The sequence below is a fragment of the Fusarium oxysporum genome, chromosome 11, assembly GCF_000149955.1.
Source record: "Fusarium oxysporum f. sp. lycopersici 4287 chromosome 11, whole genome shotgun sequence".
Classification (NCBI taxonomy): domain Eukaryota; kingdom Fungi; phylum Ascomycota; class Sordariomycetes; order Hypocreales; family Nectriaceae; genus Fusarium; species Fusarium oxysporum.
In genome coordinates this window covers 128,259-146,642 of record NC_030996.1, presented here as the reverse complement: position 1 = coordinate 146,642, position 18,384 = coordinate 128,259, and the positions used below count along the sequence as shown (strand labels likewise).

Here is an 18,384-nt window from a genome sequence, read left to right as displayed (position 1 = left end):
GACTGTACAGGATTTAGGCAAATTTAGTATAGACTTAACGTCAGATCAGTCCTTTTTGGCACTTGTAATGTAGCTCAACTTCGGAAGATTTCTTACCAGGAAGCTCCTCTTCCAGCGGGTCTAGCGCGCTGACTGCCTACCAGATCTAGGCACCAGCCCCATTTACAGGGGTTGCTCTAGTGCCGAGCAGAAACTTATAAGGCCCTCATCCAACGACTTCAAAAATGCTTCAGTTCAACTTCACCAATCTTATCTCGGCTCAACTCAACTCACACATCATGTCTTCCGACGACTCGAGACTCGTCACCGAGATATGGGATAACATCTGTTCCTTTCTCACACCACCGACCCTCTCCAATCTCCGTCTCACATCTCACAGACTCAATGAGATCGCACGACCATGGAAATTCAGAAGCTTACGCCTCGAAGCATTCGCGCCTTCATCTATTGAGCGATTTATCCATATAGCAAAATCCCCTAAACTACGCAGCTTAGTTCGAGAGATCACTATCGATACGCGCATTGAGTTTGACTTTGAGTACCTCTGCAACGAGTCATTCAACTTCCCAATAGCCTTCATGAACGCGCTCCCCCATTTACGTTGCTTCACCAACGTCACGGCGCTTCATATTCGCTTTGAAGATCACTGCGGCGAAGATGACCGTTACTATCAAACTATTGAAGAAACGTTTGAGTTTCGGTATCGCGTGTTAGATACCATTCTTCACTGCGCTGCGGGTCTGTGGACGCTGGAGAAGCAGATCAAGATTGATGAGGGGATGGAGGGATATATCTATCTTGATGAGGATGAGAATTTTGATTATAGTGATCAGGATCTTGAATTCGCTCACGACAGGCCTTTTCCGCTGAAGGAGTTGACGATTACGCATCTTGCGGATTATGACGATCCTAACCTCGCTCTCTCTGAGGCCTGGAAGACGATAATCTCTCTACCAAGTCTCGTCGACTTTAGGGTCTTTGTGACAACAGAAGAGTGCGAAGCTTCACCTGAGAGCACGATTCACTATGTTGAGAAGTACAATTTCTTCGGCAACCTCCACAACACGTGGTTGTCGCCCAACATCGCGGATCATTTGCGCGTACTGTCGTTATACTTCAAAGACTACTGGGGCTGGTTTCCCATCATGGACTTTCGAAACATGGGCGAAGATTCACCATTCCCTCAACTCAAGGTTCTTGCGCTCGGGAACTACGTCTTTACCCATGAGTGGCAGATTGAGTGGTTTGCGAAGCTCGGCAAGGAGAATGGTAGTGGAGGTCTGGTAGAGCTGTATATTGATGATTGTCCCATTCTGTATCATGCACGTCAGCTTCGTATTGGAAACGATGGGTATGCTGATCATACAGCTCATACAGCAGGTGGAACAGGACGAGGATGGAACCCTATCAAACGCGACTTTCCCATACGATGGCATCAGATCCTTTCCCAGTGGAAGGATTCGATGAAGGGGTTGAAGACCCTTCGCGTTGGCCATGGATGCTGGTGGGATTGTCCAAAGGATACTCGCCAAGCGATTCTACAAGACCCCGATTACAAGGACATCGACTTACAAGCCATGGACCATCGACTCTCGCGAAACCAGCACCGGAACTTTGCTTACCCTCCCCCAACGGAGGAAGAATACTGGGACAGGGAGAACACCTGGGTGTCTGAAAAGCATAGATATGGGACAGGAATCGACAACGAGAGAACGAGTCGGATGCAGTATATTGAGTATAACTGTGGTATTGGGCCATCGGCTTGGCTGGAGAAGAATTCGCGGTATGATTGTGATGAGGAGGGGTTTGCGCCGGAGAAGGGGACGTTGGAGAAGGATAATGCTGCGTGGGAGATGATTATGGCTACTACTCGAGCGAGGCGAGAAGGCAGAGCTGGTTAAACCACGTACTGCCGGGTTTTCAGAGATCACGCACCTACTTTCGTGCGCATGGGAACATTCATCTGGATTGTTCCTTGTCACCTGTTCACTTCATATGTCAGATGTTAACCAGTATGCTGTACTGTCACATATAAAGCAGAACATGTCATACTTCGTGAAGACGCGTTTGCTTTTGCGAAGTTCCATGGGAGTCTTCATTATTATGAGTCATTTCATGACTTCATCATTCAAAACGCGAAGTCAGACCGTGAAAAGCTTAACCTTTATCACAAGACGCGCTTAATTCGTGTTCTACCAATACTCAAGAAGGCTTAAGTTACAACAGGACATATTAGGTTCCACAACTGAAAGTTTTTCGGCCAGGTAAAAAGCTTAGGACTTTAAGTTATACTGCCAAAATGTCACAATATAAAGATGAGCACCTGCTGCCACTGTCAGACGTACACTGACACTGCCAGCTCAGCTTGTGACAGGCCAATCCTATTGTTCACGTGCGCCACCCATTGTTCTGATTCCTGACGCGTTACACAATAATGAGAATCTGTCAACAGTCACGCGATTTCAAACTTGACTCTTACATGCACAACATCGGAGCCGTCGCGCACCCCCACTCGTTGCGATATCATCATAAGATATGGCTCCTGTTCGCAAAAATTTAAAATCTCAGCCTAAGGCTGCCGCCGACAAGCATCGTGCCGTCAAACGCACCCCCAAGCGCTGGCCTACGCGTGCTGCTGCTCCCGAACCTCCTCGCCGCACCGACATGATCCCCGCAATGAACGACCCCTACATGCAACAGATCATCGATGGCACCAAGACATACGAGTTCCGAAAGTATAATATGGCCGGCATCCAGCGAATCTGGTTCTACCGCACTGCTCCCCACTCCGCCATCACACACATCTGCCCGGTCAACGAAGCCGTCACAAGAAACCCTGATGACCAGCCCCTGCCTGAGGATGGGCTTGGAAACAAAGAATACAATCAGAAAGACCCCGATTATGAGGGCTACGACTACGCTTATCGCATCAACGCAGTGTATGAGGTCAACGCTGAGGGAGGGCAAGGCATCACTTGGGCAATGATGCGGGATGAGCACGGAATGAAGATTGCACCACGAGGAAGAGCCAGGGTCCCCGAATCGATGATTGCGCAGTATAGCTTGGAGGGCCAGAATAAGGTGTTGTGAGGGGTTTAGGTACGGAGAACAAGTCGGGCTATAAGCCATAAATACAATTTTGGTACAGTGGGAGCACATAAAAGGCCATATCTGCTGATGCATTGGTGACTGTACCTTTGTGTGATATTGTAAAAGGTTGAATCTTTATTATAATTAACTTTTTAAAGTAAACTTATCTAATTTAATAAAATTCTTATATTAATTACAATATGTTAAATAAACTAGTTTCTAAGTCTAATGATTTAATAAATATTCATATGAACTACTAAATTCTTTTTATAATTCATATAGTTCTAAATAAGTTTACTTTTTTTAAACTAAGGTGAGAGATGCTTGCAGTACTACAAGAGTACTATAGAAGTAACAATGTATTGTAATACAAAAGGGAATATTCAAGATGCAGGGCCTCCCTACAGTTCAGCACTTTGAATATGTTACTTTCTTTCTTCACCCCAGGCAGTTAGTCAATCAATAATAACTATAGACTCTTTATTCTATTCAAAATCGTCACAAAAATGGAACAGTCTACCCCTGTCGCGTATGATCTTGCTTCCCATCATGCTCTTGGTGGCGGTTCATATGCCTTCAAAACTCGCTACCCATTATATCTCAAAACACTGCTATCTGACCCAGGTCAGCGGACTGAAGTCAACATCATAATTCAGCCCAATAGCCCAGCTCATGTTGGAACCATGTGCAGTCTTGGCCTCGCATTCGTCCTCGCCCGACGGCTCCTTGATGAAGGGCTGGATGTTTCAGTTACTTGTGATCTCTGGGACCGTGCCAAAGGCGAGCAAATGACGATTGACGGTGTCGTTTACCAGAAAAGTCTTCGTGATAAGGGAACGTTCCAAAAACATCTCCCGGGCTATGTTCAAATCATAAACGAGCTTGCTAGCAGGTACAGAGTTTATCATCGCATCAGAATGGAAGAGGAGTTTATGAGTAACCCTGAGATACCTGACGTCCTTCGCGAGATAGTTATCAAACGAGGCTTCTACGGCAAGGTTCTGGCACCGGAACGAGGCTCACTTGCTATTCGGGCTTCATGTCCTGAGTGCGGATTGGTGGAGAAGTATGGTACTCGCAATGTGTATGCGGACGATGGCTCGACCGTCACATTTCAATGTCCTTCACATGGCCCTTTCACCTGAAATACCCAAACAGAGAGCAACCGATTCCAGTTCAACTGCCAGCTCTTCAATCTTGTCCTTGGACTCTTCTACGAAAGAACGCCTTACAACTGGATTGAGATTTGCGGAAGCGATTATGCAGGATTCTGGCAGGAACAACTACTATGGCGATTTCTGTCCAAACCAGCAATCATCGTCTATACCCCTCTAATCTCTGACTGGTCTGGATCCAAGGTTCCAAAGTCGCTTTACCTTCAAGACACAGCATACCAATACTTGCGGGACTCTGGGCAGGAATATCTATTGAATTATGAAGTCTGTCGTCAGGAGAATAAAGATCTTACGATTTTGTGGAAGGAAGTTGAGTTGTGGGTTGATGAACCATATCGACTTTTCCGTGGCTACAGCATTCATTACTTGCATCTCTTGTTCGAAGGGCAAGCAATTGGGCTTGGAACTATCCATAAATAGAAGCGCAGTTACAGGTTTAGTCAAGCTTTCCGACATAACCGCGCTTTTTAGCTTATTCTTTCTTCTTGCTAAAAACTACCTTCATTGCTAAAAACTACCTTCATTGCTAAAAACTACCTTCATTGCTAAAAACTACCTTCATTGCTAATAGACCAGGTGCATATCCTCGTTGTTCATCATCGACATTATGTCGTATATATGTATTGATAGGCCTCAACATGTAGCATAACGCTGTTCACATATTTTTGCGATCATAAAATGAACAGATTCTTATATTCAGGAAGGCTCCTTGCTCTCACGCCAGTGCAGCTTGCCCGTTTTAAGAGCAGGGGTGCAGCCCTGGGGGCTTATAGCGACCCTCTTTCATCCCAGGACTACATTTATCGATCAAAAGTGACTGCCAAAGTGCCGCAGTTTTCATCCAGACAAACCCTATGATCTTCGAATACAATGTCAGAGTAGATGAGAACACGAGTATAACTGTGAACATACAACTATTGCCATCCGTTCTTGGCAATGTCCTCCAGGCCCACCAATAGACTGGAGTGCTAACACTGTATCAATACCTGTTTGGGCCTTGGCACAAGCTAAGATTGGTCGAAGTACTTACATCTCTCGTGTTAATGAACTTCCTTTCCAGGCATCTCCCTCAGAGCCTGCCGGGCAGTGATCGTATTGGTTGAAAGGCCGCTTCTCTGCCAGTGCCAGTGAGCTTTCACTTCTCATGATGTGCGTTCTGGTGTTACACTGCCAGATCTGGAGGAGAATCTCCTGAATAAGGGAGTTCGCTCGCTGTAAGTCAGGATCTTTCAAACTCTTCCCTCTACACACTCTGCAACACTCTTCGACTGAGATATTTTTGCAATATATCATCTCATTCTTCATCAACTTACATCAAAACACTTCTACTTTTGTCTCCTTACTTCTCTCAACTCAAACCAGAGCACTTCGACTTTTATCGGCATCTCACTTTCTATCGACTTGCACCACGGCACTTCGACTCTGATCATCATCAAGTCTTATCATCGACGACAACTCTCATTATCAGCAGCCCTCATCACCATCTTACCCTCTGTGAACTCACACCACAACACTCCGACTTTCATCATCGACGACTCAACAACGACACCTCGCCCCTTCTTTCGACACCTTAACTCTCAAGATGCTTTCATTCTTCACCTCTAAGAAGACCGTGGCTCGCAACCGCGAGCTCGGTCCCAGCGACGTCCATCTCAAGCACTATGGCATTCCTGGTCGTATCAACCTTGTCGAGGCCCTGTCTGACATGGGCAAGGATGAAGACCGAGTATCTGATCATCTTGATCCGAATGATGCTTGGGTCGACTTGGATGCCCAGAAGGACACCATCAAGTCCGCCCTTCAGCCCAAGTCTGACTTTCAAGTCACAGTCGAGGCTACCGAAGAAATGATCAATGAACTTCAGGCTTGTATCATTGATGATTACTGGACCGAAGAATCTATCCGACTTCGAGCCATTGGCGCTCTCCATGACTCGGTTGAGAACTTGTTGGAAGGAATTGGCCAGGCGGATGATGCCCACGACTCATCTTCTGATGATGAGCATTCTGTTTCCTCAAAGGAGACCTCTGGCGTGAAGGCCAATGTCTATCAACTTCCGAAGTTTGAGACCTTCCAGAAGACCAAGTTCAATGCTCCCATCTTTGATAATGAGACCTACTTGACCGCTTACAACGACGTCATCCTTTCCTCGGCCGTCTGCTGGGGAAAGTCCGGCGAGGAATCTGAATATGATTCTGCTGACGACATGCCCACTTTTTTCAAGTCTAGCAACTAAATGTCTGGTAATGTTGGTACTGTTTGGATCTGAAGTTGTAGCACGATGATGCTCCTTCGGAAATGTTTTCTTGCTGAGACAATTGTTTAGGTTCAGAGTACAGGCTGGAGAGGGATTTGCATTGGGCTTTGGAGTTGTAGTATGGTAATGCTCCTTCAAAAAATATTCTCTCGGCCGGTATGAGAAGGTGGTAGACTACAAAGTTGCTATGGGATCCGGTATATGTCTGGGATAGTTTCCCGAGATTGATATCCATTGGGATAAGTAAGCTGTGTCTAGATATTGGCAGAGGTAGTCTAGCATGAATTGAGTAGTATCAAATCCTAATCCCAACATGCAATTGTGACAAACCCATTTTTTGCCGATATTACCATTTATGCAACCTCCTGCATAAAACTCGCACGTACCTCGGATGACACCCAACAATTCACATCTGACAACGGGTCGTTTCGTCCGTCTATCATGGTCCAGCTCCCCCGTCAACTGTCGCATCCAACGGTCGAGCAATGCCGGGGTAAATGATGCGACCGTTTAAACTAAAATTTCACTAGACCCATTACGTGTCACCTCCCCCTTGTCGAAAAATCCAGGGATTTTGTTCTGCAGCAACAAACAAGTGGGTGCTCTGTTCTAGGCAGGCAAAAGACTGTCATGGTACGGTGCAGGGGAACCCGAGCTGTTGGCTCTAGCAGTCAACGTGCTTTAGCGTTGTAATGCTACGACGTTGAGATGCATGGCACCCATGGATTTGCGGGAATTAGACATGTCAGTAGCTTTTGCTCCGCTTGACCTGAGAGTGGACGAGTTATTATCAGTCGAGGCAATGCTAACTAACTGCAAGCGTTTCAGGGGATCCTGATCTGCATTGTGTCATCCACTTAGCCGGATCCTTTGGTTACCTTCGGATGGAGCAGCGTAGTATTCTCGCAACCGTTGTCCGGGCCCGAAGTGGGTATACGACCCGTGTCGTTGGTCCAGGGTGTTCAGCACATGTCATTGAAGACCGTGGGCCATGGTATGATTTCAGAACCCGCGTAGCCTCGCTTGCTGAGTCGAACTGCAAGTCAAGTATGTTGGATGCTACTCTGCATGTCTCCACGCGTACTTCTCGTCACCATAAAAGCGCCGGGTCTTATCACAACACCCATGCCCATGCCCATGCCGGCACTCCCATCGAATCACACCAAGCACCGGGTCATCACTTGCCGAGCTAGCAAGCAGGATAATGATATCAGTCAAAAAATAAACACCCTGGATGCAGAGCCGTTGGGTGGTTTATCACATCCTTGTTAGCTTCACTTCCTCGAACCCCTGACGCGTTGTAGCCGTTATGGAGTCGTCCCGAACCGATGCTGCCGTCGTCAGTTCATGGTCCATTCACCGCCGCGGCAATCGAAAAAAGAACATAAATCCTACGGTGGCGCAATTCCTCGCGGGAAGTTCTGGGTAGATCCGTTATCCAAGCTTCCTCTTCTTATTCACATACACAATGCCTCACAAAGAGTTGCCCATTAGACCTCTGGTCCGTGCTTTTGACCCCGTTGGACCAGACACTCTTGGACCTCCGGACCTTGACTTTGCTTCTCTGTTCAGAGAGAGAAATGTCCCTGAAGATGCCCCTCTGACGCTGTATCCCGAACAGCTGGGCGTTCCATGGCATACTTCTCTCCCATGGGTGAGACAGTCCAAGTGGTGGGTACAGGGTGAAGCAGCTGGACGGGATTTGGTGAATCGAATTAGTGCCGACAAAGCGTCTGAACGAGGAACTCTACCTATGGAGTTTATGGACGAGCGCCGAAAGGGGAAGATTGACGAGCTCGTTGAAGATGCTGTCTCATGCGCTGTGTACCTCTATCCATCATCGTCGCCCACCCGAATAGAACTGCTGACGCAGGCACTTCTGCTTCTATTCTTCCATGATGGTATATTCACATCCACCCTCAACGTGATGAGTCTCGCTGACACGGATATCTAGATGTTATGGAACGTGGTGCAACACAAGATGTACGTTGAACAGAGAATATCTTTTTGCAAAGCTGACCCCGTTCAGGAAATAACAGTTGTTGACGAGTTCGTCACCATGAAACCCAAGAACAAACACATGAAGCGATTTTTCACAGAAGTTCTAGAATGTGATCCCATTCTTGGCCCTGGTCTCCTCCGAGCCATCGGCCTGTTCGTCCATGCAGGCCGTAAGAAATCACCATTCAAGCAAGATAAATATGCAACATTGGCCGAGTACTTGGATTACCGCCGCCACGACATCGCCAAGCCGTGAGTTCACCCATCCACCAAGCCTATCTATAACAACTAACAACTCTCAGCTTCATGATCGCTGCTATTCGCTTTGGAAGCGGTGTTCACCACACCCCCGAGGAAATCGCTCCCTTTGACGAGCTAGAAGACCTCTACGTACAACACTCCATCCTCATGAACGATCTCTACTCCTACGACAAGGAGATCTACGAGGCGCGCACCATCAACGGCTCTGTCGTCAACGCAGTACACGTCATCGAGAAACTCATGTCTGTATCGCCGACCTTGGCAAAGACTATTACCCGCACCATGAGCTTCGACGTTGAGAAGAAGTACTACGCCCTGTCGGAGAATTTCATGCGTGATCCTTCGTTGAACGATAAGCAGCGTACCTATGTCATTGCGCTTTTTGATTGTTTGACTGGGAATCTGTTTCATCATGCTACTTTGGGCAGATATTCTCGATATGCGGAGTATCCTGTTGACTGCAGGACTTAGGATTGTTTGGGTTGTTCATAGCTAGCATTACATTGTCTTTCAATAACAGCGTATACGATTTCTTTTTTCTGACTCTGAAATCATTTTCGCTTGCGTGAATTATTTCAGAGTGTCACCTTGGCAAGGATGGATGATTCCAAACCTTCGGGACCTCGCAAAGGCATCAGAACTAAACGAGATTCAGTGCAACTTCATGCCCAACCCGAGCGAGGAATCAACTGATGTAACGTCACATCGCGAGTAAACACCATCGGGTTCACCGTTTCACCTCCATCCGTAGTTCGAACCAGCAAACCAGTCGCATCACTTGTCGTGTCAACAAAGTTCATCCGGGGAAGCTTATTCATCCTCCCTGAATTCAAAAACCCTCAGAGCTCCGCGTACGCATAAACCCCGAACCAGGAGAAAGTTATCGTCTGATACGTCGATCCCATCCCGAAAATGGAACTCTTATCAGAAACCCATGTTGATAGCAACCCCTGGACATTGCTGACATATTTCTGGGGTAGTCATGAAGAACTACTCCGCAGAATATGTATAGCATGCTCGAAATGGATAAGATGTGATACGCCAATCATCGCGCTCCCGTATGTCCGTGGGGTGAAGTGCTTCACCGCCTGTTGGTTGTGTTTACGAAGAGGCTGGGTTCGTGCGTACGGCTTGGCTCCGATTGAAGTAGCGGGAATAGAGGGCTTGACTAGTTATAACCGAACTCGAGCTACTGAAGGATTGGGAATGGTATCCGAAGAGAAGAGCCGCGTGTAGTGATATGATGTTAACATTGGAGAGCTAACAACTGAACCCTGGTATTGCTACAACTATAAACAATCGCTAAAGGAGCGGTACGATAACAGAACCAACAGAGAGTAACACCCAACGCCATAGAAAGTCAAACCCGCTATCAACATCCTAGCACTTAAACGAATGACAATATCCCTGCCATACTAGTTCGATCCGACACTGGTCTTCAGAGACCCATGAAGACGCAAAAGCGGATTCTCAATCCCACTACCAAGCGCATCAAATCCTCGCGTATCATCACCGTTAATCTGAGCTCTAATCAAATCCCCCAAGCGTTCACGCAACTCTGGCGTAAGTTTGCCATCAGTCACTGCCAGACCGCCTAGGAAATCGCTCAGCATGTTCATGAGAGGGTTAAGCGATGCTTTGAGGCTGAGTTTGAGACTGAGCGTCTCGATGAGGTCGTTGATGATGTCGAGGAGTTCTTTGACGAGTTCTTCGACTAGGTTGAGGACGTCGGCGCGTTGGTCGCTGGTGAGTTTGAGGTTCTTGGTGGTGGAGAGTCTGGTTAGTGCGCCGGAGACGGCGGCGCGGATTTGGATGATTTCTTTGAGGGCGTCGGTGGTGCCTTTGTTGCGAGTCTCTGTTCCGGCTTGAACTCTAAGGAGCGTTCCATCTAATAGCGTTAGTAAATATTCCTAGACCTTGATCTTATGAACAGTGGGATACATACTGATTCTGTCACCTCGAGCAGCGATTTGAGCAACAAGACTATCCAAGGAATCAACAAGATCCTGACCGTTCTTGAAGCCAGTCGACGAAGACTTGAGCAATCTCTTTGAATGAGTTGTCTTGGGCTTCTTTCTAGACTTGGTCTTCTTGACCGACGCCTTGGCAGAAGGCTTCTTCGATGTCTTCTTCTTAGGTGTAACCTTAGAGGACCTCATGACTTTTACATTCGTGGTAGCGGTTTGTCCCCCCTTTTGCTCAGCGCGGAGTGCGTCGACATCGACTTTGGCACTAGGAAGACCATTGTAAGGGATCGTGTCGATATGATAAGATGATTTCTTGACGAGGGCTGTGTCTGTAGCTGGTGCAGCGAAAGAGCTAGAAACCAGAGCTACGGCAGCGATCAAGAAGAGTTTCATGATGAAGTTTTGAACAGTATAGTAGACAATTTTGTTCTGCGTGGTATGGACATGCTGATCCATCACGAAGGCGACTTGCAGACATTTATAAAATTCCTCACGAAGTGGATATTCAGAATAAAGTTGGGATTTTCCTCATGCGACAGTTGAAGTTATCGTCATATTGTCGATCCTCTGATCAGTCAGCCATCATATCATGATATGACATAGTTTCTGTTCTGAACCAACTGTGAGTTCAGGGCCGCTGACGTGAGTTGCGTTCTTGCAAGGCTATCTACTATGAGCATGAAGGTTTGCGACTGGTATGGGTTACCGCGAAGAGAAACTGTGGCTTGCCGATCATATCCACAACCTCATTACATCAGCTATACATTAAGGTTGAGAAGATCTATTGTCTGATCCGGACAATTTAGTCTCGGTAATGAATGCATCAGTCTCTGGTGTGCCTGGTAGATCTGCGAATCATAATGAAGTTGTGACTGTTTAAAGTCAGGTACAATCGTGGTCCCTTGGACCCTTCATAACTTGGCCTAAGCAAATGACGTCGCTTCAGGCTAGACGCGTGAACAAATTTGTCAATGATCAACCATCATCTACAAGTGCAATATTGGGTCCTGCCTCGATCAAATATGTGACACTTAATAGATTTATTCTGTCTCATTCCTTACTTCCCTATGGCATGCTAGTCCGGTTCCATGGTGTCATGTTGATGAATTGCAAGGAGGACGCCAGGACGTTTCATTACGTACCGCTCAGCAAAGACTACTAAAGATGAGTTGCAAGTCTCCAAAGAGAAGAAAACATTAAAAGTAGACAAATATTATGCTGTATTGGAGATTTATCCAGAAAGTCAAAAGAAGTACTTTACTATGTACCTACCTATAAATAGGGTCGGATGGGTGCAGGGTAAGTCAAAATCCAGCAAGGATGCTCCACCAATCCCACCACCCGCGGACAAAAAGACACGTCTCCACAACACCAAAGCAAAAAGCAAACATCGCAAGGACGTGCACAGCGCAAAATAAAGGGTCTGGCCGGGGATTGAACCCGGGACCTCTCGCAAGCAATGCTGTAGGGTTTTCCCTAAGCGAGAATCATACCACTAGACCACCAGACCGGTCAGGTTCAGAAGAACTTGCTGTGGATTGCTGGTTTCGGAGTCGATAATGCTGCTTATGAATTCTACAGAACCAAGGCAAGGAGCTTGATCCCTAAATCTGATATATTAACTTAACTAGTAGCCCGTGAGTTACAACGCATTAACTTAATGGAACACAGCATGACTGAAACTAATTATATAGGGTGAGTTATATGAATTAGACCTATCGGAACTGGGGGTCCAATGTCCCTTTCAAACCGCGCCTTACCATCGTTCTCAGCAGATGCACACTGGCCCCAGCTCTTATATCTCATCAAGCTTGAATGATACATCGAACAAAGCATCCCATAGCCTTCGTTGTTGTTCTTAGTAAGACAAAGTTATTTGGCATATCAGTTGCATAAGAAGGCCGGCGCGGCACGCGTCACAGCCTTGTTTTCTTGAAGTGTACAGATCCAATGGCACCACGTGTCACATCACATCATGTTCGGCTTATGTCAAGGGAAAGAAGCTTCATCTAACGAAATGTCCATTTTAATTTATCACATATATCAGCAAACACGCTGCTTGATTGACAATCACGACAACGAGCCCATTTATACTTCAGCATGAACCTGTGTAGCGTTTGCAAAGAGTCTTTTGCCTGGACAGCTGCCAAGAATGAACCCTCCCGCCAGAGTTCCTAAAGCCATCATCTTACTCACAGAGACTGGGTGCATGCGGTCAAGCAAGGCTGCAACATTTGTACCTTGCTGCACGATGCGCTTTCACCAGGAGTCGCTATTCACCTTGAAACGTTTGATCTCGGATTCATCAAGAATACAAGCTGGCGTCGTACAGAGGCAGAGCCTCTGGATTGCTTTCTTATATGGACACAGCTTGCTGTTTCCCACCAACACCCAATTCTCAGGATTATCTTAGAAGCCAATGCGTCAAGGGAAGGTTTCGAAGGCCCGGTTCCAATGACAACTAGTGTGACCCTTATTTAAACGGATCTCTGTCATAGCTCTATCGCAAGCTCTTCGTCCTTACAAGAGGCGCTTGGCCCTTCGAGCGATTCACATACTGCTTGGAATGTGATGAGGCATTGGATCAGTCAATGCCAGCAAAAGCATATTGACCGCGGTCTCCGGCCTTATGCGGCGGTACCATGGTATCCAACTCGACTGCTGGATTTAGGAGACCCGAAATCGACAAACACGTCTCGGTTGATTGAGGCAGCAAAAAACTTGCCATCAGGCCCTTACCTAACAGTCAGTCACTGTTGGGGAAAGAGCAAGCATATCTGTGCCACGACAAACAACCTGCAAAATTTGTATACTGGCGTACACAGTCTCATAAAAACATTCCAAGATGCAATGACTGCAACTCGTAACCTGGGCTTTCGGTATCTCTGGATTGACAGCGTATGCATTGTGCAAGACGATGAGGAAGACTGGGCCAGAGAAGCGACTTTAATGTACAAAGTGTATGCTAACGCAGAATGCAACCTTGCCGCAGCAGCTTCACGAGACAGCAGTGGAGGTCTGTTCTTCAAACGCACTGGGCTGCATGGCCAATGTGTCGCACAGAACGTGCGGGGGGTCATCATTGACTGCTTGCCAACGATGAACTATTCCTGAGGGAAATCAGCAGCTCCCCTCTACAGACGGTAATGGATTCCCCTATCTCTGTAACAACGTCTATCTGGTGAGATTCTGACAGTAACTAGCATGCATGGGTGCACCAAGAGTGGTTAATGTCAAAAAGAACGGTTCAGTTCGCGAGAAATCAGGTCTTCTGGGAGTGCGATTATCTTTGCGCTTGTGAGGTATTTCCTGATGGGCTTCCCTATTGTATTAGATACGATGGGAAGAAGAACTTGGCAGAGGACCTTGGTAATGCAACGTGTCTGATGCGCCGAGATATAAACGCAGACACAAGTCGCGTTGGCCCAGACCTGATTCAGCTCTGGTCTGGTCTCATTACCAACTATACTGGTGGCGAATTGACGAAATCTAGTGATTGGTTGCCCGCCTTATCTGGTATTGCGAAATGGCTACAGCCGCATCTCGGAAATCCGGGATACCTGGCTGGCCTTTGGAACAACAGCGATCTTCATCGCCAGCTTGCGTGGTTCTCATGCACTACCACGAATCCAAGGCCGCAATATAGAGATGCGGGTTGGTCATGGGCATTAATTGATGGTCGCATACTTTGGATAAATCCGCCTAGAATATTTACTCCTCAGTCAGAGATTATCGACATCTCGACCACTCGTGGCGGCAGTGATCCCACAGGACCAGTCATTGGTGGTCACATCCTGATTAAAGGTAGTCTGGGTCGCGTACAGGTTATCGATCATAAGGCGGGTCCGATTCTCTGCAGAGAAGACGAGATAAAGGAGACTTATGGAGGTCCTGTTACTTTCCGCGGATTTGATGTCAGCGGCTTGCAGTTTGGCCTGTACTACGTACTGCTCCTTGGCATATGCACAACCGATCCCGATAAGATACACTCTTCACTCTTAGAGGACGACTATCTTTTGGCTACATATTTGGTTCTTAGACCTGTGATTGGACAGCATGGGACTTTTGAGCAATGTGGGCTTGTCAGCGAGTGTTACACTGAAGACGATGAGACGATGAACATCGAACACTCACGGGCAGAGGGCCACAGAGCAGGCAAGATATACCCTGCGAAGAGTATGCCGAACATGAAGGAACTTACAGGATCCGCATAATCTAGGATCTGAATAACAAGACTGTTAATACGTAATGGCAGGGTGATAATGAGTGCAGTAAGGATTAACTACTGACACTCATACAGAGCTAAGAAGACAGCTGAATAGCATGTCCTGCCTGCTAATCGACTTTCTACTAGCGTAAGTGTTGCACGGGTAGAGCTCCCGGGTTGATATCGGAGTGGGCATGGGAAACTGGTCACTGGTGCCTTAAGAAGGGGCCCCCACTCTTGAAACATGTGACATACATACACCCCCAACAAGCGTTTAAGTATATTGAATAAATGTTTGCAGGTGTCAGCGGCATGAGACCCGATGGTTGTTGATCTCTATCTAACGAGTACTGATCCTCCTGGATTGCAAAGAAAAGATAAGAATGTCATAGCACGCAGCATGGACTGCAGCCAGATAACAAAATAAGCAAACAATACGTAGTAGATGATGTGAGCTTTAACAAGAGATATGCAAGCATTTGTCTATCGGCCGGTGTCATAACAAACACCGAGATCCACATTACCCCGGATTTTATTATCCATCATCACATTTACGATCCAGCCAAGGATTTAAACCAGATACCAAGCCGGATACCGATCCTTCGCTATGAAATCTACCTTATCTAGACAATTATTACCAGGTCCATCATCACCTGAACGTAGATCATGGCAGAAATTACCCATTTCAGATATTCACGATGACCCAACCAACCAACATCGCTCCGACAAAACAAGCCCCCAATCAAAAGCCATATCCCTTGTGGCAAATCGCACGAATCACAGTATCAAACTCTCACGCGGCTGGAACTCTGTGATGCGGGGGCTCGACCTAAAAACTAACCTCAAAACGGTAATTTTAGTCTGATATTCCTCCTTCACCACCGAATTTGTGGAGTTCGCGTAACGCCTCGTGGTTTATACTAACATTCGAGATCGTGCCGGTCTGGAACACCCGCTTGCGGGCGCAAAGGATCTGGGGTATTACGTTTTGAGTTGACACTGGTTGTATCTCTGGTCGAAAACAGGGGCGATATCGATGATGCGCCTGTAGCTTCTCGGAAATCTACCTATCAAGTCGTTGGATCGGCGTCATACTACTACCAATAAACAGTACCTAGCACTGCCTCGTGTGTTTAACCGTTGACCTTATTCTTTGAAGGGGGCGTTTCCCCGCAACCTTTGGGTTTCCGACTAGCTGGGACTCTCAGCATATACAAGCCGAGCGCCTCGCTCTTCATTCTCCAGAATTGCCATGTTTTAGTGAATAGCTCTTATCAGAAAACATCACAATGACAGACCATACACATAACCCCCAAGGCGAAGGCCATCTTCGGCCTCGCCTATCAAAGATCACCATGGTAGCCATGACCTTTGCCATTCTCAAGTGTGTCTCTCCCAACCTCTCTGTCCAAACCATGTTCTGATGTGAAGTCCAGTACTTGGATCTGTCTAGCAGGAAGTCTATCTATTGTTCTTCCTTCTGGAGGATCTGTTGCTTTCTTGTATGGCTTTATCTTCTGCGTCTTGTGTAATTTTGCGCTGGCGGCCAGTTTGGGTGAGTTGGCGGCGATTTGGCCGACTGCTGGTGGGCAGTATCATTTCCAGTGGGCATTGACTTCTGAGAAGTGGAGGAAGGTCATGGTGAGTTTTGTGGTGCGTAATTGCTGGGAGAATATTGACGATAGCAGAGTTTTGCGGTTGGATACATCAATATTTTTGGGTGGCTGACTCTCGTGACGACTGAGGGTTTCTTCGCAGGTTTGTAATTCTGCGCAGTTGAGAGCCTAAAATTGACCGTTTACAGCACAATTCATCTCGGCTGCCTGCGTCGTAGCATCCAACGGAAACTACGTTGTGGCAGCATGGAAGACGTACCTAATTTTCATGGCAGTCCTCACATTCGGCACTCTCTCCATGACCTTCGGCAACCGGATTCTGGGTGCCTGGAACAATCTTGCCTGTAAGCCTTCCAAGTCCCTTGACCGCGAGCTTTAACTTACTGTATAGTGTACTGGTCCATTCTTAGCGTTTTCGTCGCCAGCGTCGTCCTTCTCTCGACATCCGATAAAACCGACCCCGAATTCGTCTTTGCGACATTTGCGAACGAAACAGGCTGGAACGACGGAATTGCGTGGATCTTGGGCCTTCTGCAGTCAGCGCTGTCACTCATTGGATACGATGCTGTGCTGCACATGACGGAGGAGATGCCGACGCCGTCTCGTGATGCTCCATTGGCGATGGTATACGCTGTTGGTGTCGGAGGAACAACGTAAGTCAAGCACTGGCTCAGACAACCGCAAGCTAACGAAGGGACAGCGGTACAATCTTCATCCTCGTCATGCTTTTCTGTCTCACCGACCTCTCCGGCATTGTCGCAACATCAACAGGCATGCCCATCGTCGAGCTCATCCTCCAAGCAACCGGCAGCCGCGCCGGCACCACATTCCTCACGCTCATGTTAGCAATCTGCTTCATCCACGGAACCAACGGCTCGATTACCAGCGCGTCCCGACTCCTATACGCTATGGCTCGTGATAAAGGTACTCTGTATCACGATTACTTCAGCCACATCCATCCCAGATGGGAAGTACCCATCAGAACTATTGTTCTTACCTGGGTGTTTAATGCGATATTTGGATTGTTGTATCTCGGGCCGACTGTTGCGTTCAATGCGTTTATTTCGAGTTGTACAATCTTGTTGAACATGTCGTATGCTATTCCGGTTGCCACGCTTATAATTCGCGGCCGAGATACTTTGACAAGGTTTCAGAGCGCGGATACACCTTGGAGGTTTGGCAAGGTTCGGGGTTTGATCATCAATTACGTTGCTGTTCTTTACGTCTTCATCACATCGATTGTAAGTCATACTCTCCGCCAACACTGCCAAGCTAACCCGTGCCTAGTTCTTCTGCTTCCCGCCTGTTCTGCCAGTCGATGCCAGCTTGATGAGTACATCTCCCTCTCCCTCTTCTCTAGATTATACGCTGACAATAGATTCAGATTACGTCTCGGCTGTCATTGGCATCTTTGCCATCTTCCTGACAGGATACTGGGTCTTTTACGGAAAGAAGACATTCCAGGGCCCGGTAAGTTTCATTTCACGCCCTCTGGGAATATTACTGATGATTGTGACAGGATCTCGATGTGATTCTTGGAGAAAGACCGGACCTTGCCGAAGCCACGGATGAGTTGGCGATGGAAGAAAAGAAGGTTGAGAGTCCAACGGAGTGATATGCTGTACCATAACGGGCTTTATATAGCTTACATTTAATGACTTGAATGAACTTTTATGATGATATTGCACCCAACCAGCCATCTCCTGTAATCGGCAACGTATGCATCTTGTGCCGAAAGCTGTTGAGTAGGGTTAGCGGAAGCGCATTGTCTTTCATTGGCTCACCAAATTCCAGCTCTCTTAGCGGATCC

General features: G+C 47.2%; 8 protein-coding genes and 1 non-coding gene across 18 annotated transcripts; 7 read left to right on the top strand and 2 right to left on the bottom strand.

Annotated features, from left to right (window-relative positions):
* Positions 1-243: 243 nt before the first annotated feature.
* Positions 244-2,321, top strand: FOXG_16526 (uncharacterized protein). Its single transcript, XM_018396548.1, has one exon. It carries the CDS (start codon positions 279-281, stop codon positions 1,899-1,901), a length of 1,623 nt encoding a protein of 540 aa, XP_018257130.1. The 5' UTR covers positions 244-278; the 3' UTR covers positions 1,902-2,321.
* Positions 2,322-2,488: 167 nt separating this feature from the next.
* FOXG_16525 (uncharacterized protein) lies at positions 2,489-3,195 on the top strand. The gene has a single exon (XM_018396547.1). It carries the CDS (start codon positions 2,536-2,538, stop codon positions 3,088-3,090), a length of 555 nt encoding a protein of 184 aa, XP_018257129.1. The 5' UTR covers positions 2,489-2,535; the 3' UTR covers positions 3,091-3,195.
* A 401-nt stretch (positions 3,196-3,596) lies between these two features.
* FOXG_16524 (uncharacterized protein) lies at positions 3,597-4,235 on the top strand (the record flags this gene model as incomplete). The annotated part of the gene is made up of 1 exon (XM_018396546.1): positions 3,597-4,235. One exon carries the CDS (start codon positions 3,597-3,599, stop codon positions 4,233-4,235), a length of 639 nt encoding a protein of 212 aa, XP_018257128.1.
* Positions 4,236-5,847: 1,612 nt separating this feature from the next.
* FOXG_16523 (uncharacterized protein) lies at positions 5,848-6,501 on the top strand (the record flags this gene model as incomplete). The annotated part of the gene is made up of 1 exon (XM_018396545.1): positions 5,848-6,501. The coding sequence occupies one exon, from the start codon at positions 5,848-5,850 to the stop codon at positions 6,499-6,501; it is 654 nt and encodes a 217-aa protein (XP_018257127.1).
* Positions 6,502-7,923: 1,422 nt separating this feature from the next.
* FOXG_16522 (uncharacterized protein) lies at positions 7,924-9,335 on the top strand. The gene is made up of 4 exons (XM_018396544.1): positions 7,924-8,423; positions 8,477-8,505; positions 8,552-8,775; positions 8,826-9,335. Exons 1-4 carry the CDS (start codon positions 7,991-7,993, stop codon positions 9,253-9,255), a joined length of 1,116 nt encoding a protein of 371 aa, XP_018257126.1. The 5' UTR covers positions 7,924-7,990; the 3' UTR covers positions 9,256-9,335.
* A 674-nt stretch (positions 9,336-10,009) lies between these two features.
* Positions 10,010-11,236, bottom strand: FOXG_16521 (uncharacterized protein). The gene is made up of 2 exons (XM_018396543.1): positions 10,730-11,236; positions 10,010-10,672 (listed from the first exon to the last, which is right to left on the bottom strand). Exons 1-2 carry the CDS (start codon positions 11,205-11,207, stop codon positions 10,200-10,202), a joined length of 951 nt encoding a protein of 316 aa, XP_018257125.1. The 5' UTR covers positions 11,208-11,236; the 3' UTR covers positions 10,010-10,199.
* A 934-nt stretch (positions 11,237-12,170) lies between these two features.
* On the bottom strand, positions 12,171-12,261 carry FOXG_22468. The gene has a single exon. It is a non-coding gene; the product is annotated as a tRNA-Pro (tRNA).
* Positions 12,262-13,601: 1,340 nt separating this feature from the next.
* FOXG_22467 (uncharacterized protein) lies at positions 13,602-14,999 on the top strand (the record flags this gene model as incomplete). The annotated part of the gene is made up of 2 exons (XM_018402872.1): positions 13,602-13,817; positions 13,955-14,999. 2 exons carry the CDS (start codon positions 13,602-13,604, stop codon positions 14,963-14,965), a joined length of 1,227 nt encoding a protein of 408 aa, XP_018257124.1. The 3' UTR covers positions 14,966-14,999.
* Positions 15,000-16,100: 1,101 nt separating this feature from the next.
* FOXG_16518 (uncharacterized protein) lies at positions 16,101-18,288 on the top strand (the record flags this gene model as incomplete). 10 transcript variants are annotated; one of them, XM_018396536.1, is made up of 9 exons in its annotated part: positions 16,101-16,342; positions 16,395-16,599; positions 16,647-16,716; positions 16,763-16,918; positions 16,966-17,227; positions 17,275-17,815; positions 17,862-17,907; positions 17,959-18,044; positions 18,094-18,288. In XM_018396536.1, 9 exons carry the CDS (start codon positions 16,248-16,250, stop codon positions 18,187-18,189), a joined length of 1,557 nt encoding a protein of 518 aa, XP_018257117.1. In that variant the 3' UTR covers positions 18,190-18,288. The 10 variants fall into 10 exon arrangements, with proteins under 10 accessions (XP_018257117.1, XP_018257123.1, XP_018257119.1 ...); XM_018396542.1 differs by having other exon boundaries at positions 16,395-16,716; XM_018396538.1 differs by having other exon boundaries at positions 16,101-16,599.
* Positions 18,289-18,384: the final 96 nt, after the last annotated feature.